General features: G+C 38.4%; 1 protein-coding gene across 2 annotated transcripts in view; it reads right to left on the bottom strand.

Annotated features, from left to right (window-relative positions):
- Positions 1–25,338, bottom strand: part of CERS6 (ceramide synthase 6) — a 324,290-nt gene that overhangs the window by 32,287 nt on the left and 266,665 nt on the right. For both annotated transcript variants that reach the window (XM_032286322.1, XM_032286323.1), the window contains exon 8: positions 24,550–24,656. In XM_032286322.1, the coding sequence (XP_032142213.1) occupies positions 24,550–24,656 (107 nt within the window). The remainder of the gene's footprint in view (positions 1–24,549; positions 24,657–25,338) is intronic.

Genomic DNA, 25,338 nt, shown 5'->3' with positions numbered 1-25,338 from the left:
GGCGGGTAACCTTCCGGGATGAAGGTAGCAGAAGAAGAAACTGGCAGCAACCCTTGCTTTTCTGCAGCCTCCACGGGTGATTCCCAGGCAAGCAGGTTCTGGAGTGAACCTCCAGCAGTCCTGCAGCAAAGAGGCCTGCTTGTTAGCAGGAAAACAAAAAATCATAAAGAAATAGCTTCAACATCAACAAAAAGGATGTCCACTCAGAGACCCCATCCGAAAGTCACCAACTACAAAACCACAGGTAGATAAATCCACAAACATGGGAAGAAACCAGCACAAAAAGGATGAAAACACCCAAAATCAGAATGCCTCTCCTCCAAGGGATAATAACTCCTCACCAGCAAGGGAATAAAGCTGGATGGGGAATGTGTCTGATACATTGACAGAAGCAGGCTTTAGAAGGTGGGTAATAACAAACTTCTGTGAGCTAAAAGAACATGTTCTAACCTAATGCAAAGAAACTAAGAACGTTGAAAAAAGGTTAGACGAAATGCTAACTAGATAACCAGCTTAGAGAAGAACATACGTGACTTAATGGAGCTGAAAAACAACACGAGAACTTCGCAAAGCATACACAAGTTTCAACAGCAGAATTGACCAAGCAGAAGAAACGATATCAGAGACTGAAGATCAACTCAATGAAATAAAATGAGAAGTCAAGATTAAAGAAAAAAGTGAAAAGAAATGAACAAAGCCTCCAAGAAATATAGGATTATGTGAAAAGACCTATCTACGTTTGATAAGTGTACCACATGTGATGGAGAGAATGAATCCAAGCTGGAAAACACTCTTCAGTATATTATCCAGGAGAACTTCCTCAACCTAGCAAGGCAGGCCAACATTCATGTCCAGGAAATACAGAGAATGACACAAAGATATTCCTCAAGAAGAGCAATCCCAAGGCACATATTGTCAGATTCACCAGGGTTGAAATGAAGGAAAAAATGCTAAAAGGGCATCCAGAGATAAAGGTCGGGTTACCCATAAAGGAAAGCCCATCAGACTCACAGCAGATCTTTCGGCAAAAGCCCTACAAGCCAGAAGAGAGTGGGGGCCAATATTCAACATCCTTAAAGAAAAGAACTTTCAACCTAGAATTTCATATGCAGCCAAACTAAGCTTCGTAAGTGAAGGAGAAATAAAATCCTTTACAGACAAAGCAAATGCTGAGAGATTTCGTCACCACCAGGTCTGCCTTACAAGAGCTGCTGAAAGAACCACTAAACATGGAAAAGAGCAACCAGTACTAGCCACTCCAAAAACATACCAAATGGTAAAGTCTATCGACACAATGTAGAAACTGTGTCAACTAACGGGCTAAACAACTAGCTAGCATCAAAATGGCAGAATCAAATTCACACTTGACAATATTAACCTTAAATGTAAATGGACTAAAGGCCCCATCAAAAGACACAGACTGGCAAGCTGGATAAAAGTCAGGACCCATCAGTGTGCTGTATTCAGGAGACCCATCTCAAGTGCAAGGACACACATAGGCTCAAAATAAAGGGATGGAGGAAGACTTACCAAGCAATTGGAGAGCAAGAAAAAGCAGAAGTTGCAATCCTAGTCTCTGATAAAATTGACTTTAAACCAACAAAGATCAAAAGAGACAAAGAAGGACATTACATAATGGTAAAATGATCAATGCAACAAGAGCTAACGACCCTAAGTATATATGCATCCAATACAGGAGCACCTAGGTACATAAAGCAAGTTCTTAATGACTTACAAAGAGACTTAGATTCCTACACAATAATAGTAGGAGACTTTAACACTCCACTGTCAATATTAGATCAACGAGACAGAAAATTAACAAGGATATCCAGGACTTGAACTCAGATCTGGACCAAGCAAACCTAGTAGACATCTAAAGAACTCTCCACCCCAAATCCACAGAATATACATTCTTGTCAGCACCACATTGTACCTACTCTAAAATTGACCACATAATTGGAAGTAAATCACTCCTCAGCAAATGCAAAAGAACAAAAATCATAACAGTCTCTGAGACTACAGTGCAATCAAATTAGAACTCAGAATTCAGAAACTAACTTAGAACTGCACAACTTCATAGAAACTGAACAACTGGCTCCTGAATGTTGACTGGATAAATAATGAAATTGAAGGCAAAACTAAAGACGTTCTTTGAAACCAATGAGAATGAAGACACAATGTACCAGAATCTCTGGGACACATTTAATGCAGTGTCTAGAGGGAAATTTATAGCAATAAATGCCCACATGAGAAGTGAGGAAAGGTCTAAAATTGACACCCTATCATCAATTTTGAAAGAGCCAGAGGAGCAAGATAAAAAAAAAAAAAAGAAAAAACTTGAAAGCTATCAGAAGACAAAAAATAAGATCAGAGCAGAACTAAAGGAGATAGAGACACAAAAAACCCTTCAAAAAAATCAATAAATCCAGCAGCTGGTTTTTTGAAAAGTTCAACAAAATAGACTGCTAGCCAGATTAATAAAAAAGAAAAGAATCAAAGAGATACAATAAAAAACGATAAAGGGGAGGTCACCACCAATCCCACAGAAATACAAACTATCATCAGAGATTACTACAAACAACTCTATGCACATAAACTAGTAAACCAGGAAGAAATGGGTAAGCTCCTGGACACTGGCACCCTTCTAAGACTAAACGAGGAAGAAGTTGAAACCCTGAATAGACTAATAAGAAGGGCTGAAGTTGAGGCAGCAATTAATAGCCTACCAAACAAAAAAAGTCCAGGACCAGATGGGTTCACAGCCGAATTCTACCAGACATATAAAGAGGAGCTGGTACCACTCCTTCTGAAACTACTCCAAACAATTCAAAAAGAGGGAATCCTTCCCAAATCATTTTATGAGACCAACATCATCCTAATACCAAAACCTGGCAGAGACTTAACAAAAAAAGAAAACTTCAGGCCAATATCCATGATGAACACAGATGCAAAAATCTTCAATAAAATACTGGCAAACTGATTGCAACAGCGCATCAAAAAGCTTATCCATCACAACCAAGTAGGCTTCATCCCAGGGATGCTAGGCTGGCTCAACATACGCAAGTTTATAAACGTAATTCACCACCCTAAACAGAACCAAAGACAAAAACCACATGATTATCTCAATAGATGCAGAGAAGGCCTTTGACAAAATTCAACAGCCCTTTGTGCTAAAAATGCTGAGTAAACTAGGTATTTCGATGGAATGTATCTCAAAATAATAAAAGACATTTATGACAAACCAACAGCCAATATCATACTGAATGGGCAAAAACTGGAAGCATTCCCTTTGAAATCTGGCACGAGACAAGGATGCCCTCTCTCACCACTCCTATTCAATATAGTATTGGAAGTTCTAGCCAGAGTAATCAGATAAGAAAAAGAAATAAAGGATATTCAATTAGGAAAGGAGGAAGTCAAATTGTCTCTATTTGCAGACAACATGATTGTATATTTAGAAGGCCCCATCTTCTCTGCCCAAAATCTCCTTAAACTGATAAGCAACTTCAGCAGTCTCAGGATACAAAAATCAATGTGTAGAAATCACGAACATTTCTATACATCAGTAACAGACAAACAGAGCCAAATCAAAAATGAACTGCCATTCACAATTGCTACAAAGAGAATAAAATACCTAGGAATACAACTAACAAAGAATGTGAAGGACCTCTTCAAGGAGTACTACAAACCACTGCTCAACGAAATCAGAGAGGACATAAAGAGATGGAGAAACATTCCATGCTCATGGTTAGGAAGAATCAATATAATGAAAATGGCCATACTGCCCAAAGTAATTTATAGATTCAACACTATCCCGATTAAGCTACCAATGACCTTCTTCACAGAACTGGAAATAACCACCTGAAACTTCATATGGAACCCAAAGTGAGCCTGCATAGCCAAGTCAATTCTAAGCAAAAAGAACAAAGCTGATGGCATCACACTATTGGACTTCAAACTATACTACAAGGCTACAGTAATCAAAACAGCATGGCACTGGTACCAAAACAGAGATATAGACCAATGGAACAGAACAGAGGCCTTAGAATGCCACACATCTACAACCATCTGATCTTTGACAAACCTGACAAAAACAAGCAATGGGGAAAAGATTCCCTGTTTAGTAAATGGTGTTGGGAAAACTGGCTAGCCATGTGCAGAAAACACAAAGTGGACTCCTTCCTGACACCTTACACTAAAATTAACTCCACATGGATTAAAGACTTAAATATAAGGCCTAACACCATAAAAACCTTAGAAGAAAGCCTAGGCAAAACCATTCAGGACACAGGCATAGGCAAGGACTTCATGACTAAAACACTGAAAGCATTGGCAACAAAAGCCAAAAATAGACAAAAGTGATCTAATTAAACTCCAGAGCTTCTGTACAGCAAAAGAAACCATCATTAGAGTGAACTGGCAACCAACAGAATGGGAAAAAAGTTTTGTAATCTACTCATCTGACAAAGGGTTAATAACCAAAGAACTATTTTACAAAGAACTATAACAGATTTACAAGAAAAAAACAAACCCATTCAAAAGTGGGTGAAGGATATGAACAGAAACGTTTTAAAAGAAGACATATATGAGGCTAACAAGCATATGAAAATATGCTCATCATCACTGGTCATTAGAGAAATGCAAATCAAAACCACATTGAGATACCATCCCACACCAGTTAGAATGGCAATCATCGAAAAATCTGGAGACAACAGATGCTGGAGAGGATGTGGACAAATAAGAACACTTTTACACTGTTGATGGGAGTGTAAGTTAGTTCAACCATTGTGGAAGACAATGTGGCAAATCCTCAAGGATACAGAAATTGAAATTCCATTTGACCCACCAATCCCATTACTGGGTATATACCCAAAGGATTATAAATCATTCTATCATAAAGACACATACACATGTATGTTCATTGTGGCTCTGTTTACAATAGCAAAAACCTGCAACTAACCCAAATGCCCATAAATGACAGACTTGACAAGGAAAATGTGGCACATACACACCATGGAATTCTATGCAGCCATAAAAAATGATGAGTTTGTGTCCTTTGTAGGGACATGGATGAATCTGGAAACCATCATTTTCGGCAAACTGACATAAGAACAGAAAATCAAACACTGCATGTTGTCACTCATAGGTGGGTGTTGAACAATGAGAACACATAGACACAGGGAGGGGGTATGACACACTGGGGTCTGTTGTGGGGGGCTAGTGGAGGAACAGCAGGGGGTGGGGAGGTTGGGAAGGGATAACATGGGGAGAAATGCCAGATATAGGTGAGGGGGGATGGAGGCAGCAAACCATCTTGCCATGTAAGTACCTACACAAAAACCCTGCACGATCTGCACATGTGCCCCAGAACCTAAAGCACCAAAAAAAAAAAAAAAAAAAAAAAAAAATAGAGGAAGTGTTCCTTTTCTCTTCATACCACAGAAGACAGTGGAGTCAGTTGTATCATGTCATAATTGAGGATTCCACTATTTATGCTTAGCAAAAAATAAAACTGAATAAAATAATAGCATCAAATAACAAGAGTAAATACAAAATAAATTTGATGTGGGAGAAGCCATCTGCCACTCCTCTTAACTCACTTGAAATAGGGGACATGAATCTTCTGCACCCTTGACCCTTCTCAGTTCTGACCTTGCTTACCTTTCTTAGTGAGACCACGTTGTTGCACACATGGTAAATTTGTGAATCTTTACATATACTCAATTTTTACCACATGACCAACCTTAGGCTCTATTCCCTGAGTTAGGTTTTGTTCCACATTGTATCCTGTTCTTCCCTATCTGCTTTTGCTTGCGGTGTGACCTTAGAGAGGATGTTCTTCCTCCCATTTACTACTTATTCGTTCTTCAAGGCCCAGCTCAAATATCATTTTCTCAGACCATTCCCAGTGCCTTGGCTTAGAATTCATCAAAACTTCTACTGCAAATTTTCTACTGCTGTTTACCCCTTCTGGCTGTCTGCTGTGGGTTACAGCTGGCTGCCCAGTGTTAGAACTGGATTGCAAGCTCCTGGAGCAGGGGTATCACATTCATTTTGTAATCCTGGTAGTTAGCCCTGTGCCTAAGCTTTTAATGATTTACATTTGGTACTTTGAAAAATCATGACGTTTTCTTTATTCAATAACCTATAAAATATCTGTGATGTAAATTCCAAGTTATAACGTTCCATTTTATGCTTACTTTGAAGTCCATCCCTCAATTAAGCAAATCCCTCAACTATTTGCTTAATTAATATAAATTCTAATCAGAGGAATGATAAGTAACAATAAGATAGAGTTTTAAATTCTTTGGAGTTCTAAACTTCCATAGTCTTAAGCACTGTTCATCTACAACAGTATTAAAAAAGTCATTATGTAGCAAGAACAATTTAGATGCATATCAGAAACATAAAATGACTATTTTCTGTTTGGTTCCTGATAAGTTGCCATTATTTATCATTTAATAATCACCACCATCTGTCATTTAAAATGTTCACACCATCCACCAACATTAAATTGCAGAGCGAAGCTAATTCACACCTCTTTCTGTTGGTCACATGTAATGAACTCTGTGCCCACAGCTGTAAGCAGAAAGCAACTTGACTACCACGCCCAGCTTCATTTGTCACAGAGGGAATCCTAACTCATAATTTGAGTCTCTCGCCCTGTATACAAAATAAAACTGTATTTCATTTGTTTAACTTTTATCAATGAAAATTACAAATATGTCCACAAATAGAAAATAGAGTAACAACTGCACCCATTCAATACACACTCTTCAGCAGCTTCAATAATAATCAACTCATGGTCAATGTGTCTGCATCTTTACCTCTCTCCCTCTGCCTACCTTGGATTATTTGGAAATGAATCCTTGACACATTATCTAATCTATACGTATCTCAAACTCTTAAAAAAAAAACACCATAATGCCATTATCACACCTAACGACAATAACAATAATTCACATGCACCTGTTGATGCCATCATGAACCTGCTGCAGAAATGGCTGTCACTAAGTATTTCCCAATAAAAAGCTCAAAAGCTGTTTATAAACTGTACATATGTTCAACTATTACAATGGTACTTTTAGGACAAAAGAAAACTGCTCATTCTCTGAATGCTGCTTCATATTGAGTTCAGTTTTTGAAAATAAGATGCACATAATATGTATTCACATACAAGACACAGAGCAAAATCCTTTGCACCCATACTCCCATTTCAAGCTCAACAGACACTCTTCCTTTTGGTACCTGCCTAGAGTCCTAAACATGGATAATTTCATGAAAGATTTCACATGTATATCAGAACAAATGGTTTTAGACAATGCAGCCCTTCATTTTATAATTTCACATCACCCCTAATGAATTTCCTATGAATACTCGTTATTAAAGAATTTGAAAGAGGTAGCACTTTTTGAAAAAGCAAATGTCAGGGTTTTCAAAAGGTTGCTGCAGAATTTTTTTCCTTACACATTAGAGGACATTTATGTGACAAAGTGTCTTTCTGCAAGCCAATATTGAATTTTCCACTGTTGGTGGCTCAGTCTCTCCTGGGAGGCACTTGAGTGAATCAGTCTTGAAAGGTTTTCACTGTGTTTTTCCTGAGACCCTCTTAATGTGTTACAGACACAACTTTAGTGAGTACAGCTCTAATGGAAGATGCTGTCATCTTATTCCTCAGTCTGGTCTCTGTCACAATTGCTTGTGCCTCTTAAGAGGCTGGCATGCTATCAGGAAAAGGTCAGGGTAGACAGAAGCAGCAAGGAATAGCTCTTCACAAGGAATAGATAAAAAGCGGTGGGGAGAAAGATATGGTATGGCCACCATCGGATCCCCTTAGCACAATTTCTAGACAAATCTGCCGAAGTACAGAGTCAAATCCACACATTTATCAGACAAGGACCAGAGGCAAGGGAGCATAAGAGAATTTCAACATGATCTGTAAGGGCGAGGCAGGATGAGAGTAAAGGGGAAAGGCAGGCATGAGTGACATGCTGCCACCCAGCCTGTCGTGCACTGCCTGCCATGCCGGTTCCTACACTTGTGTCAGTTCCATCTGAAAACCTGGAAGGAAAATCACAGCCATCACATCAGGCTTCTCTCTAACATTGCAGCTGGATTATTCTTCACTTTCCCTGTTCTAATTTCAATGGCCAGGCATTTTTCAGTTTAAGCCTTTTTACCTCAGAGAATCCTCCTCTGCCTCAGTACCCTCATCCAAGGCCGACCTATGGCCAGGCACAGTGGCTCACCCCTGTAATCAGGAGGCTGAGGCAGGAGGATCCTTGAGGCCAGGAATCCGAGACCAGGCTGGACATCATAGTGAGATCCTGTTGCTACAAAACTTTTTTTTTTTTTTTTTTAATTAGCTGGGTATGGTGAACGTCTGACTGCAGTCCCAGAGCTTGAGAGACTGTGGCAGGAGGACCACTTAAGCCCAGGAGTTCAAGGCTGCAGTGAGCTATGACTGCTCCACTGTACTCCAGCCTGGGCAACAGAGGAATACTCTGTCTCTTAAAAAACAAGCAAACAAAAGCCCATTGGGTCTGATAAGGTCCTCATTGTATACATATATGACCCATCATTTTCAAATGAAATAGACACAGTGCTATACAGTACTTTAAACCCTGAGGTACTTTCATGTGCTTAATAATAATGTGTATTATTTTACTTAATACACATAAAAACTCTTTGCCAAGGAAGGCTTTATTACACTGACTTACAGTGACGGTAACAAAAGTAGAAGAGTGCTGATTTGTTCAATTTACTAAGGATAAATTAATATCAAAATCAAAACACCACCATGCCTGCTTAATTTTTACAATTTTTGGTAAAGATGGAGTCATGGGGTCTCACATTATTACCCAGGCTAGTCTTGAACTCTTGGCCTCAAGCAAACCTTTTGCCTCAGCTTCCCAAAGTGCTGGGATGACAGGGGTGAGCCACCTCACCCAGGTGCCTAGAAAAATCAATCTTTCTTTTTTTTTTTTTTTTTTTTTTTCCAGATAGGGTCTCCTTCTGTCTTGCAGGCTGGAGTGCAGTGGCACAATCACAGTTCACTGCAGCCTCAATCTTTCAGGCTCAATGGATCCTCTTGCCTTAGCCTCCCCCAAGTAGCAGGGACTACAAGTATGTGACGACACGCTTGGCCGATTTTTTTTTTTTAATTTTTAGTAGAAACGGAGTCTCACTATGTTGCCCAGGCTGGTCTTGAACTCCTGAGCTCAAACAATTGTCCTGCCTCCTCAGCCTCCCAAAGTGCTGGGATCATAGGCATGAGCCACTGCGCCTGGCCAAAATACTTCTTACGTGCTGTTGGTGATAAAATCTCATCAGCATTTCATACTCTGTACTCAGAATTGTGTTTCATGTCCAAGGATCACACTCACAGAGCCTTGAAACAGTCTGATTACATTTTCACAATCTAAACAAAAGAAACAGAATTAGGGTGTCAAGCACACCCTCTTATCCCAGAAAAAAACTGTTCTTGTATAAATTTTTAGGAAGCAGAAATGACTGAGACAGGTACAACGATTTACAGGTCTAAATCTACCATTAACCTCAACTGATCAGTTGCTTATTGCTTTTTTTTGTTTGTTTGTTGGGGGTGCGGAAGTAGTCTGTTAAAAGTATTACATGGCATGAAACTGCATCAGCACTGACAGCTGCAAATGAGCCTGGCACAGAATCAAAAAGTCCTACACTGATTGAATAATCTAAGTGCCGTACTGTTCAATTGAGGAGGGGCGAGACATAAGATCAGTCTTGTAAACCTAAAGAACACATATTCAGTGAAGAACTGGTCCACCTGAGAACAATGTATGTGTTTAAATGCTTTGAATCTGTGGTTGGATAATATTTTATTTTTAAATCCTGTGATTTAATATTTCTTAAAGATTGTTCTACTTTATGCTTAAGGAGCTGAAACTCTATAGTGTCATTTATCAGCATAGTGATTATGTACAAGTGGGAGAGTTTTTTTTTTTAAATCAACAATAAATGTCTTGCACTGTGAAAATAGCAACTTGACTCCCACATTCATTTAGTAGCAGAAGGCATGAAATGAATTGGCCTTTTTGAATTATTTCCGAAGTGTGCTCCAGATGCATATAGATAGAGCACTAAAAATAAACCTAGTTGCGTTTGTTTTGTCCCATTGCTAAGCAGCTTTTAAACCAAAGTGATATAGAATGAGTTCATCATCACTGTTCTTCAAATTTAAGTCTGTAAGAAAACCAAGCAATGTATGTTCCCAATATATAGTCTGATTAACCCTGTTGACTACTGATAGATGGCCGCCATGCTGGGTGTGTGTGTGTGTGCGTGTGTGTGTGTGTGTGTCTTTTGTTCCTGATGGATTCGTTCATCTGAATGGTTCAGTGTTAGCTTCCTATTTATAGTGGCATAAATTACACCAAAGACGCGTGCTACTCAGATCTTCCTGTGAGGCATTTTATCGCTCAGCTGTGAGGTGCACAGTTAGCTAACAGCCTCCAGCAGCAGTGCCCTCACAATCTGCCCCAGGGTCTGAGCTGAGGCATGTTTTTCCTGGGCATCTCCCAGCCAATAACTGATGGTCATCTTATTTTCTGTTTCCTTCTATACACTTCAGGCTTTTGAAACAAGTAGGGTATGTCCACTGTCCTTCTTGTTCACCGCCCACATCTCCTATACCAGAATCCCTTGCATGGATTATTCTATACTTTTTTTTTTTTTTAACTAGAAGGTCACCAACCCCCTTATCATTGACAAAACATAACATCATAAAACTTTTAGAGCTAGCAAGTATCTGAGATTTATTCCAGTTCTCCCATTTTACGGATGAAGAAGAGCACATATACAATTTCACAGTGACTGGTTATTTCATTTGCCTTGATCTGCTCTGCAGTATTTGATACTGCTGACCCCTCCATTTTAGAATAAAATACTGTCAATATGATTTTTCTCCCCTAATTGGTTCAAACGAAGGCCTGAGAAATTTTCCTGAGGATAAGCTACATTAGGCATGGGAAATGATACCATCACATGTGTCTGTTTCTATCCAAATTCTTGGGCGAGAACCTTGTCACCCTTTACCTTCTCCTCCACCATCACCATGTTTCCAGAACTGTCAGATGCTTTTGTCATGACTGGAAAACTCCCTAGAAATGTATTTAGTGTTCCTCCTGCGCTGGAGTTGTGCTGCTTATCTCTTAACTTTATATACTCTTCTACTGTAAGATATGCATTTGGTTAAATGACAGCTCTAGTAACTGACATACCTTACTGTCAAATTTTTCTCCCCCTTCTCCAATAAAAGTGCATTACTTTTTACTGCCAGGAAGTTTTCAGACGTAGAAGCAATAAGGAGCAGGCAGCAAGTTGTCACTGCATACTGGGAACAGTGTTAACATGGAAGGAAAATTAACTCTCCTCTTCACTAAGAGGAAAACAATCTCCATCTGTTCTCAGGTGATTTGGAAATCTACTTAGCTATTTTTCAAGGTTTTCAAGACACTGGTCCCGGGAAGTGTATCCAAATTCTAGTTCTAAATGATAACATGAGAGTGTTATGGCCCATTTATTGTACCAAGACGCTATAAGCACAAAAAGTGCCAGCAAAATACAGTTTCAATGAAGCTGTTGGGTTTTCATGTAAATGCAATGAAGTTGTTTTGTGTGAAATCTCAAAACATTAAGGCCCTTATTTATGTGCTAAACATATTCAATTTTATTCCTTTTATTGTTTTGCAGCAGGAAGCAAGTGATAGTCTCGCCAAATTTAATTACAAAAAGAAGCCCTATGAACTCATGGAAGCCACTGGTGTGATACTTAGTTGATGTAGATAATAATTAGCACAACTCAGTATCACTGTATGTTTTAATTTATACACATAAATATAGCTATTTGATATATGTGTGTGTGTGTGTGTGTGTGTGTGTGTGTGTATCTTTGTATCATATATACACGACTGAGAACTGCTTTATTTCACTTCTTTTTGGAAAGAAAAGCAGGCCAGAAGATAAAAATAAATAACTACCCTACTTGTGTATGTAGTTATTTTCAGAATAAAGCACCCTTTCATCGTCTTCCCCAAACCTCTGAGGGATGAATAGAGATCAAGTTTCAAAAAAAGGGAGAGAGAGAGAGAGAGAAGCCCAAGTCAGTTATGTCTGGTGTGGGTCACCCAAAGGCCAGTCCCCTACGTACTATACCTGAAAGAGAGTTCAACCCAGACAACAGCCCAGAGTTCAACAGAGTTCAACCTAGGGATAGCATGTGCGGTGAGAAGTAATAGAACGGAAAATTAGGTAGAATAGGTGTGCTCAGGGGAAAAGAAAAGTTAAATTAGTATTACTGTGGCATTCAGAATATTTCTCCTTGATTTTGGGAGAAAAAACTAAAAAGGGTTATAGTATGTTAGACTAAATCAAGTAAATAAGCTACCAGTCTTGGGAGGGCCATTTATGAAGGTGAATTCCAAATGAAGATGCTGAATAAATCACAGAGATGACCTGCAAGATGCACCAGTGCCAGGTACAAGGGACTGAGCACATCAAGGGAGGATGAGATGTGGGCCTGGCCCCGTTAGAACCCACACTTGAGTGGAGAAACGTGACAAGGAAAGGAATGATTACCAAACAACAATATTAAAACAGCGCTTCAGGAAAATGCCACGTGACTGCTACTGAGACTAGAAAATTTAACATCTACTTACATTTTTTCATGGGAAAGGGGAGACACAATTTGCAATAAATGTAATCATATGGTGAGGAAAGAAGGGGGTCAAGTTCCGTAAATAATTCATTACTTAGAGAGTCAAGCTCTGTTTCTTCCCCATGTCTTCAAGCAGCTCTAACATATTTTGTGAAGACACTGACTTATTTCTCAGATATATTGTAGGCTTAATGTATAGAAAAGGGCTCTGACCTTTTTTTTATGACATGCTGACTTGGCAGATTGTGTTCCTCACCTGATGTAGTGTTCTGGGAAAAGGAAGTAATTTAAGGAACTTGTACAAAAGAAAAATTCCTCCAATGCTTCACATATCTTCTGCATTCACTGAAAAGGGCATGGTCAAATGATACTTGATCATCACCTTAAAGTATTCATTGTTGTATGATGATGTTTGCCCTTTGGTAGCAAACAAAAGATAAAATACCCTTATATTTCCATGGGATAAAAACTAGGAAAATCTGGTGTACTAAAATCTTGATTAATGGAAATACTCTGGTTAACTTAGTGATAACTAGAAGTTTTTCCTTATTTGTTTTGTTCATTTATTATTAGTCAAGGTATAATAAAGTCAACGAAAAATATTGTATTATTATTTGATGGTTCACACTCTTGTGCTGCTTCAGGTTAACATCAGTTATGACTGCAGAGCATGACAGAAATAGAAGGCAGGAGACTCATTTGGAACAGAAGTGACTCAAGGCACTCTCTGGACATTATATTGGGAAACAATCCCAAATATTTCCCTATTTAATTAGCATACACTGCTGGGTAGTAGAATTACAGCTAATAGACAATTCCATTTCATTAGATACATTTTGCTATATTTATATTTCAATTATGAAGACCATCTAAAAATATTAAGTAATTAAAACATCTATCTCTCAGAATTTAAAAACATTTGGAATTGTTTCAGTCTGGTCATTCTTATATGCAATGTACGCAGAATCATTTCTTTGAACTTGTCTCCAATGGCCTTTTTGAACAATTTTAATAATATTTTCATAAGTCCTGGATTCTACATTTCTTCATAACTGCTGAATATATAATACAAAGATCACAACACAATGTATTAGTCGCCAAACAAATCAAATGTTTATTTGGCAACAACTCTAATGCATGGCTTCAGACTACACAGAACACAAAATAGGCTAAGATACAACTGTTTGTGAAAATTATATGTGGGTTTATATGTTACCCATTCAAAAAAGGAGTTAAGACAGTTATATTGGGTAGCTGCAACTTGCCCTGAGAGACATGGAGTTTGTTAGGAATTTGAGGTTGGGCACCTAATTGACAACACAGTAAGACTGATGAGAAATCCCCAAGGTTGCTCATCAGGTCCCTCATACAGAATTTAAAATCGTTATGCCACAACTCTTCCTTGGATGACTGCATGGAGGGGGCAAGATAATTTCCCACCCCCTGCTATTTCTCCTCTGTCCTTCCCTTCCCATGCTGCCCTCTCTTTTTGTCTCACTCAGGAACCAAGATACAACACAAAATAATCAAAGCCTCAGACCAGGATGCTGGTCATGGCTAGTTATCAGTTTGCGTTTTAGTATACCTACTTGTTTTGTGATTTTCTTTAAATACATTTGTCGCTTGTATTTCCAATTCATTGAAAATCTACTTTATAATCTGAGCATTTCTGTTTTATGACCAGTTGTGGATAAAGGCAGTACTTATTAAACTTATTAAAGGCAATACTGTTTCTGTCAATATATCTGATCAAAACAATTCAGTGGCTGGGATGCTCCTGCTTTCGCAGGCTACTGAGTCACTGTTGTCTTTGTCTTCTTCGACTGGACTGATTCCATAACATAAGGAAAGATGCACGTGGGCTGCAAAGTTTCAGTTGTGATTGTGCCAAACTGCAGGGGAAACTCTAAAATTTCATTCTCCATTTAACAAATATTTACTGATTTTTTTTTTTTTTTTTTAGTGCTGGCTCTTCCTGGGCATATAACCTAATCAATATCTACATCCCCAACACCCACACTGTGCCTGATGCACAGCAGGCTCATGGCAAAGTGCGATAAACAGATCGATAAAGAAGAAATGATTCTTTGTCTATGAGGAATTTGTGTTTTGCCTCGTCTGAGAAACGACACAAATACATCAAAAATTAAATGATAATATATGATAAGACATAGCCCCACAAAACCAGAAGGATCCTACAATGCCAGTGATCCTGTGGTTCCGTCTCCTTGGCAACACTGCCATCAGAGGCATGGAAGAGGTCCTGCCAATGAAAGGACACAGCCAGGGTGGCCTCCTCTGATAGCACCATAGACCCCTGCACTCTGGGATTCTGCAGGGAAGGTTTCTGGGATGGTTCTGGTTCTGGTCCACACAGGGAAGAAGGCAAAGGGCAGGCACATGGAAGTCTGAGGCTGAGCTTAGGACAGTTGAGAAGGAGCTCAGCATGGATGGGAGTGGAAAAGTCGGCAGGAGAGGCCCAAGGTGGTGATGGGCAGCGAGGATAGAGAACACTAGCCTGGTATCTAACCGTGCTGTAGAACAGCCTAAGCAAATAGAAACTTAGTTGACAATGGTTCTTCATCTGCTTTAGGATTTTCCATAAAGCAGCAGTTCTCTCAAGCAAGTGAGATCCCTGGTCAAATATATAATTTCCAAATCTCTGGTCCTAGCATGAGACTTTATTACAATACTCAGATATTTTTAAAACAGATGAAATAGTCATACTGAATTTTCTCCCTAGATGGTAGATAAACACATCTTGTAATACTTTGAGAAAACAATCTTTTATTTTTTTCTCTTCCCCCAGCAAAGACTTCTCTGCAGGGATTAGGAAGGAACACTTAAGACATTAATTCTGTGTAAAGAGCGTTACTAGGACAATGCATTTTTTTGTTGACTCAAGTCACAAAAGGAAAAAGCCTACTTAAATTGAGAACATATTCTGTTCTCCCTTCCTAATATTAAGAGTGATTGCCTGAGGGCAGGAGAGTTCGAGTCCAGCCTGGCCAACTGGTGAAACCCTGTCTCTACTAAATATAAGAAAATTAGCTGGGTGTAGTGGCGGGCACCTGTAATCCCAGCTACTCAGGAGGCTGAGGTAGGAGAATCACTTGAACCCAGGAGGTGGAGGTTACAGTGAGCTGAGATCGTGCCATCACACCAGCCTGCGCTACAGAGCGAGACTCCATCTCAAAAAGAAAGAAAAAAAAAAGAGTAATTGCATGTTTTTTGCTAAAGTGGACAGCAGTTTTAAGACTACTCCAAGGCTGAATGCATTTAGTACTTCACTCCACCCACTGCCTTATTATTATTCATGAGACTAATTCTTAATGGTCTAGCCAGAGAGTTGGCAAGTCTCTTCTGCAAAGGACCAGACAGCAAATACTTTAGGCTTTATGGGCCATAATTCTGTCACAGCTACACACCCATGCCACTGAAAGCAGAAAGCAGCCAAAGATAATATTAATAGATGGGCAAGGCTGTATTCCAATAAAACTTCACTGATACAAACAGGCAGTGGGCTGCTTTGTCCTACCGGCCATGCTTTGCTGACCTCTGGTCTAGCCCTTTGATCCTGAAATTACATTAAAATTTTTATGTTCATCTGAAAGAGACATCTCAACACACATATTTCCATCTAACTCTTCCATACCCTATGAAAGTATTAACCAGTGTGGACAGATGTAAAAATTACTAAAAACACACCAAAATGCCTTACGCCCAAAAGATACTGGGTTTCATCCCTCAAATCTTTCTAATAAAGTTAACATAGACAAGCACCAAGGCAAATTTCAGAGCAAATTTGTCAAGGGATTGCATGAAAAAAAAGTCAGATTTTTCAAATTTGTGAAGTCTGAGACTAATCTGTTCCTTATCAAAAATTCAGAAAAGCATATAAGCCATGCCACTTTAGTAAAACACATTTTGAAAAATAAATTAGATAAAAAGCTAATCTCCTATGTGTCTAGATGAATTTTAAATCTTGTCATAGAAAATGGTAAAAGGATGATTGAGTCTCCTCTGTAACTTTTTTTTTTTTAAATTATAGAGACCTTCAGAGAGAACAAATTCACAGATAATTCCCCTGCTTTGCAGGGATCAACAGAAAACAACATTCTGAGAAGGCAGACGTTTCTGTCTGAACAGTAGCTGACCAGTAAAGGTATGTATTTGACGCTAACCCTCCTGTAGCCAAGGCTTTCGCGCTTCATGGAACATGACTGGAGATGTGGAAAACCACGATCTGGCCACGGGAAGAGGTTCTGGGAATAGTGGTATGCCCATTCACCTGGGATTTGTGAGAATATGGCAAACTGGTACACTTTCAACATTACGTGCTCACTGTCTACTAAGAACAGAAGCCACTGAAATGAGACAGCTTAAGTCTCATAATTGGATGGAGCATTTTAGAATTTTATTTCAGAAGTATCTATGGTTACGATTCCTTAATATAGACTAGTGGGAGGTTATAAAATGTAATAAAAATTTCTGACCACTGGCTATAATGGGAATTTATGTCTTTAACAGTAGCAGCACATTTTGAAAAATGCTTAATATTTATAAAGTATTTTATTGTTTATAAGGCATTTTATGAGCACTATTACATTTGATCCTTAACATTACTGGTAAGGTAGGTAGAGTATTTATCATTATTTTACTGATGAGGACACAGGTGTGGAGAAGTCACACATCCAGTCTTCAGACAGTATGGGAGGAGAAATCTGACTCAAAACAAGCAGCCTTTCTAAAGACTGTACCATGCCACTTCTCTTTCAGCATCTTTGTGAACTTGTTTCTTTCTTTACCAGATTCCAAAGTATTGCTGATAGATTATGATATTTGCAATATGTTATCTTGGCTAGGGCAGAATGACAGAGGCAATCATTTTAAATGATTCTTTTTTATTTAACTACCACCAAAAATGTATGTCATCAAATAATTTATGGCCTTCAGTAAGAGAGTATAGTGTTGTAGAAAGAACAAATGGAACATAGTAAGTAGTTGTTGAACTAGACTGATATTAGGAGGACCGGAGTCCAGAGAGCCCAGTGAATCACTGACTAAATGAATCGGTTTTCTCTGTGTAATAAGGGAGAAACTGCACTTATCTTACTTCACAAAGATTTAAGGAAGTCAACTAAGAAAATGACTGTGAGACCATTTAGAAATAAAGAGTACCTAATTCACTCAACAAGTACTTATTGATTAGCCACAGTAAGGCATTGTGATGGATGCTATAATGAGTTTGAGTACTATCTACTCTATGCCAAATTAAAACCACAGCTTTTATGGGAAATTGTTGGCTTAGAGATTACACGTAAGTGGACTTAGAGATTACACGTAAGTGGACTATGAAAGAGAGATGCAGATCAATGAAAATGATAACAGCTTACAATGATGGGTAGATTTACTGTCAAAAAGGATCAGATTATTGACTGTGTGACTACAAAGTAAAGATTAAAATACATAGATTTTTGAGTTGAGGAGAGCTATCTAGACACAACTTTCCAGAAATTTAAATACAAGAGAAAATATTTAAACTTTTAACACTTTGATTGATAGCAAGTAGGTGACGCACCCGTGATTGCTTATTTGGTAACAGGAGTGCAACATATATATCCAATATGTATCATTGAAGCTTTTGAATACTGATAATAAAACCAAATCCTTAAAAGTATATGATAAATAAAGACCAGGCCAAAATTTGGTCTTGACTATAGACAGCACCGTCTGGGAAAAATAAGTATGTATTTGAAGGAGATATGGATATGAAAGTCTGTTGTTAATTGTATCAACAGTGAAACTACGTGATTCCACAGGTGTCATTTAATAAAGGAACAACAGAATTATCTAAGAATGTGTTAGGAAAGAATTCCTAGCAGATAAATCCTGAGCGACTCACTAAATATTTAATTACTTGATAAAACTGGTAAAGCAGTAAGACTCTTGATACAATAAACCTATTCATATGTTTGCTCAGGTTTTAGCAAGCAGGTATGTAGTTACAGAAGAAGAATGTCGTTACGGAGAACAGGATATGCAGACATATTATCTTGGCTTCTAGGATGGTCATATTATGAAGTTACAATTCCAGAGTCTCCTATGTTAGTAAAATTTGAGAAGATGATGTTTGTATAAAGATTACCATCATGCATACCTGGAGGAAACCCATAATGGTATTAACAAGATTATATCGCAGTCATTATGTAATATACTCATATAAGTACTGATTCAAAATAGCTAGGTATTACACAAATGGTAGAGAAAACTACATTTTGAAGAACTGACATACTGTTCCCAGATGATTTGATACAATAAAATTCAGAATCAGAAAAGACAAGCATGAAAGCCAGAGAAAAAGGTGACTGAAGGAATTTACAATGTTTATCTTGATGAAGACAACAGGAAAAGCGGGCATAAGAATTTTGTTTTTCAATATTTGCTGGGCTGAGGTATAGAACAAGAATTAGACACTGTATAGTTCCAAGGTCACAACTAGGACAAAAAGGCAGAAAGTATTGGGAGAAAAACCGCGACCACCTGGGGCAGAACTCTCTAACAACGGCCACTGTGTGGAACTAGAAGGGACTGTTTAGAGGTGGAGGGCTTCCTTCCCCTGGAATTATTCATGTGGTGGTTGAGTTATTTGACAATAAAGGTCTCTTCCCAAATCATACTCTGCTTATCTTTCAATCCTTGAAGGACTGTGAACAAGAAAAAGCAAGGCAAGGGATTCTGTGGTGAGACTGTGGGCAGTGTAACGATGGGCAGGAGGAAGAGTTGCCACTTTCATTACCCTCCCCTCCAAAATAGGGGCATGAAACAGGTCAGCAGGGCCAACAGGAGCACAGAGTGGATATAAAAATTGCACTTTCTGGGGTAAGTCATGTCCTGGGAACAGCAAGGCCAGGCAATGGCTGGACTATCTACACAGGGAAGCCACAGAGGACAGTGATACCATCAGGAAGGAACAGTGGAAAGATCAGTTTTGGTGACCTGTGTATGGGAGGGCTGCATCCCAGATGTCCTCTGGACAGAAGTAATTAACACTCCCTTGGATAGCATCCCAGCTTGGAGGGAAGAGGAAAGGGCTGTGCAAACGTGTCTCACCTCCTGGCTTATTAGATAGGATGAAGAATTCTCAGGCAGGACAAATGAGTCAACCTAGCAAACAGGCCACAGATAAAATATAGTGTGATTCCAAAAGGTGGAAACGAATTAAAGCCAGTAAAGGGCAGTAAATGAGGATGGCGACAAACACAAGTTTGCTTCACTGGGAGTTGTGTGCTGAAGATGATCATAATAATAGCAATCGTCAATCAAGAAATGGTGTGGGGATGACTGAATATCCACACATGCAAGAATGAACTTGGATACCTACCTCCCACCATAAACAAAAATCACCCCTTAACAGGGCATAGGCCTAAATGGAAGAGCTATAACTAGAAAACTCTTAGGAAAAAAAAATAGCAATAAATCTTCATGATCTTGGATTTGACAATGGTTTCTTATGACATCAAAAATACAAGTGACAAAAGAAAAAACAGACAAACTTTATCAAATCTAAAAGCTTTTGTGCTTCAAAGGACATCATCAAGGAAGTGAAAAGACAACCCTCAGTAAGGGAGAAATTATTTGCAAATTATGTATCAGATAAGTTGTTTATACAAATATATTACTATATTCATCATTCAGATATATAATCATACGTAACAAATTTTTACAATGATTAAAAAATACATTACAAATGGGTAAAGGATTTGAAATGCAAATCAAAACTACCATAAATACTACTTAATACCCACTAAAATCAATACAATATAAAAGATAATAAAAAGCATTGGCAAGGAAGTGGAGAAAGCAAAACTCTCATATATTGCTGGTCAGATGTAAAATGGTGCTGCAACTTTGTAAAAGAGTTTGATGGGCTGGGTGCAGTGGCTGTAATACCTGCACTTTGGGAAGCCTAGGCTGGAGGATCTCTTGAGGCCAGGAGTTCAAGACTAGCCTAGGCAACATAGTGAGACCCTATCTCTACAAATAAATAAATAAATCGGCTGGGTGTTGCGGCACGCACCTGGAGTCCTAGTTACACGAGAGGCTGGGGCAGGAGAACCACTTGAGCCCAGGAGTTCGAGCCTGCAATAAGCTATGATGGCACCACTGCAGCCCAGCCTGGCCAACAGAGCAAGACCCTGTCAAAAAAGAAAGGAAGGAAAGAAGGAAAGAAAGAAAGGAAAGAAAGGAAGAAAGGAAAGAAAGAAAGAAGATATCTGGTAGTTCTTCAAGAAGTTAGAGAGTTACCATGTAATCCAGCAATTCCATTCCTAAGCATATGCCTATGAAGACTGAAAATGTGTGTTCACACAACAGCTTGTAATGCAAACATTAATAGCAGCATTATTCACAACAGCCAAACAGTGGAAACAGTCCTAAAGTCTGTCACCTGATGAATGGATAAAATGTGGTATATCCATACAATAAAATATTAATCATCAATAAGAAGGAATTAAGTACTGATACATGCTACAACATGGATAAACCTTGAAAACATCAGGAAACTGAAAGAACTCAGTTATAAAAGATCACCTATTGCATGAAACCATTTACATAAAATGACCACAATAGGTAAGTTCACAGAGACAGAAAGCAGGTTAATGGTGGCCAGGGGATGGGAGGAGGGAAGAATGAGGAGTGACTGGCAGTGCAATAGGTTTGTGTACAGCAACATCAACATAAATACATCAGTAATGAATGCATTGTGCTATGATGTTGTCATAGAAATTATTTAGGTCCATTATAATCTTGTAGGACTGCTGTTATATATGTGGTCCATCACTGGCCAGGAAGTCTAGCTATATAGTACATGACTGTATTTTCAGAAGCTACAATTTATTTTCTTTATTTATGGTAGAGTTAAATCATTCTATAATTTTGTCATTTATATTTTTCTGAACTGTACCTATTCAGAGCCATGCCAAATACTTCTATTGAGTCTTTTTTTCTTACTCATTTCCTAAGAGGTGTCTCTTTTCATATTAAATAAATATCCTCACTTAACAAGCCAATACTTACATAGCAATTACTATGAGGCTGGCATGTTTCTTAGCTCTATAGAGACACAAACTCATTTAATAGTTACAATAATGCTATGAGTGGGCATCATCATTATTCCTATTTAAGAGATGAGGAAACTTCAGCACAAAGGTGTTTAGCAGTGAGGCAGGATTTGAACCCATGCACTCTAGTCCAACTGTCCCAGCTAACCGCTATGCTATCCTGACTCGAACGATCGTAGCAAACAACAGACTTAAGAATGTCAACCAAGATACTCTGACACCAGAAAAACCTGTATAATCTGGTCACTGTCAAAGACTGTGATAGTTGTTCTTTTCTGGAACTATACTGTCCAATATGCTAGCCACATGAGCTACTGAGCACTTGAAACGTAGCTAAACTAAATCTAGATGTGTGGTAATGTGAAATACACATCAAATTTCAAAGATTTAATATACATTAAAACAATGTAGATACCCAAAACATCTTAATATTAATGTGTTGATAACGTTAAAATAGTATTTTGGGCCAGGCATAGCAGCTCATCCCGGTAATCCCAGCACTTTGGGAGGCCAAAGTTGGTGGATCACAAGGTCAGGAGTTTGAGACCACTCTAGCCAACATGGTGAAACCCTGTCTCTACTAAAAAAAAAAAAAGTACAAAAATTAGACTTAGCGTAGTGGTGTGTGCTTGTAGTCCCAGATACTTGGGAGGCTGAGGCAAGAGAATCACTCGAACCTGGGAGGCAGAGACTGCAGTGGGCCGAGATTGTGCCACTGCACTCCAACCTGGGTGACAGAGTGAGACTCTGTCTTAAAAAAAAATACTATTTAGAAGATACTAAGTTAAATATGTTATTTAAATGGATATCACCTTTCATCTTAAAAAAAAAAAAAGCTTTTAGTATGGCTACTAGAAAATATTAAATTACTATAAAGCCTGCATTATATTTCTGTTGGACAAGGTTGTTCTAGAAGGATGTATTATGATTGAAAGAGAAGTCTGGAGGAGCAGTGCATGGTTCTAAAAGGCTAATCATGGTGTATGCTGTCTTTGAAGAGCATGGGTTGCCGACATAATAGAGAATAAGCCAAAGAGTTACTAAACTCATCAATTACCAATATTCTGACTCATGAGGAACTCAAATATAGGCAAGAGGAATCTGGAAGGTATTGTTGGTGAATCCACAGCAATGGGTTAAAAACAAAAAGGAATGTAGGGGAGGGGAAATAATTTTGTTTCTTCTTCTACCTCAAGCACAGTCTTTGAAAAAGAAATAGGTCTATGAAATGTTTCTTAAAACTAATGTCTAATCTACCTCCATTACCTTACCCTACACAGGTGAGTCACTATTTCACATGCAAAATCTATTTGCTATAATGAATAAATTAGCCAACAGAGCTCCTCAGCAAATCCAACAAAACTATTTAAATATTGATAATCCATCTACATTACCTATGTCCAGTAAATGTTTGGAAAAAAATTATAATCTCTGGCCTTCCCCATCCCATACTCCAAATTATAAACAAGAATATTAGAAGGAACTGTAGGAATTCAACTGCAAGTGCCCCAAGGGCAGCCCTATGTCCAACTGAATTATCAGCATTACCAGTACCATCCCAGTAATGGTGATGCAATAAATGCCCAGTAAATTTTCACTAAATACATACAAAAAATGGTAGTTAATTGGAATTTTAAAGTCCACACCTAAACAATATAGAGAAGGCAAAGAATGGATATTCTAGGCTGGTAAGCTTACCGTTGTAGATGGCTAATCACACAGATGGGGGCAAGTACTTAGAATGAAGACCCAGGAGTCAGCAAAGGTTTTCTAAAACCTGACTTCACATTCTTTTTCTGATCCTTCCTCTATCTGTGCAGGGAGTGACTCAAACAACAAAATAAATCCTGAATTCCTTAAGACATTTGACAGAGGTCTTTTATACCTCAAACAAGGTAGGGAAATAGCAGGCATGGTGATCTAACAGAAGGCATAGTCACAAGTAGAAAAATCATACAGGAAGACTGGTGTTTGGGGGACTGAAGTCCACCTAAAGAAATTCTTCAGGGGGGGATCAGGAATCCCTCTTGGTCAACATGGAACAGGAATCCCTCTTGGTCACCATTTTTCTTCAGTAAGTTGGAAGAAGCATGAAAGGTATATTTGCCAAGTAACACAAAGCTGGACGAGACTTTGGATATAATTCAAAGACTATTTGGTTAGAATGGTGTATAGCTAATGAGAAGACTTATTTAGGACAATGGTTTTCAAACTTTAAGATGCAGCAGAATCATCAGGAAAGCTTATTAACACATTGCCAGGACTCATCTCCAGAGTTACTCACTCAGAGAGTCTTGGGTGGGGCCAATAATGTGCATTTCCAACAGGTTCTCAGGTGATGCTGCTGCTGGTGGTCCAGGGACAACCCTTTGTGAAGCACTGGTACAGAAAGTTCCTTCACCTACTTGTTTGCAACACCATGGTTTCTTTCTTAATTCCAACTTTCATGGCTGAGGTTCTTGAGTCATATTCTAGACTGGTGCCTTCTATGACAGTTGGCTTTCTGTGGCCTCAGAACCCCTGCAAGCCACATCATTTTCTAACTATCCCGTAGAAAACATTAGTAAAGAGTGTAACCCTCTGCTGGAAGAAGAAATCAAGCTGTTTCTTGAGGTACTCCCCTGCCCAATTATTTAAACTTCTAAGTACTTATGGTAAAATTCAAAAGGAAAATGGTTCATAAAGCTTATTTGGAAACGGCAGTTCTATCAGGAAGAAGACTGGCATACTCACCAGAGAGGAAATATACCCAGTCGTGTGGTGATAAAAACCATGGCAAACATAAGAAACAGGAGATCGCACATTTTCTGAAACTTGGCATAATTTGCCATTTTGGCAGCCTATGAAAGAAAGGAATGTGACATATTAATGTAGTTAAACTGATAATAAAATTTCTTTTAATATGCATGATTTTCCTATAAGATGTACCTTACCAAATGCATAAAATTACCTGTGAATGAAATGTCATGCATCATGCATCAGTATTTATGAATTACCCATAAGTTGAGTGAAAGGCAGCATTAGCTATAAGTAGAATTCCTGACTGTTACAGATTTAATAAAATATTCAGCAACCTGAAAAATTCAATTGGATGGTTGATTTCAGAAAAACAGAGGGAAAAATAAGAAATTATTGCATCATATATGCTATGAGCAAGCCAGAGACACCAAAACAGAAATCTGGCATAACAGTTCAAACGGAAGTGCTGGATAATCCTTTAAACCTTTTTATGAACCTCAAATACTGAGACCACAAACTTTATACAGAATATATGGAGCTCTTCTGTGTTTGTCTTCCTCTCTCCTTAAAATTGTAGGTTTTCTTTAAACAGGCATAAGAAGTACTGTGGGAATATGCTTTTCTGGCTTTTTCTCATGAACTTAGAAATGAAGAAAGCATCAAGATCATGTTATTTCAACTAATCCACTTAGGTAGAATTTTCAAAGTTACATGAATGGGTCATTTTTACATGTGGGGTCACTAATGTTCAAAGCGTTTGTGAAAAAGTACTCTAATAATTTA

The sequence above is a fragment of the Sapajus apella genome, unplaced genomic scaffold (assembly GCF_009761245.1).
Source record: "Sapajus apella isolate SASKATOON/1434 unplaced genomic scaffold, GSC_monkey_1.0 scaffold18, whole genome shotgun sequence".
Lineage (NCBI taxonomy): Eukaryota > Metazoa > Chordata > Mammalia > Primates > Cebidae > Sapajus > Sapajus apella.
This window is presented reverse-complemented; position numbering and strand designations above follow the sequence as displayed.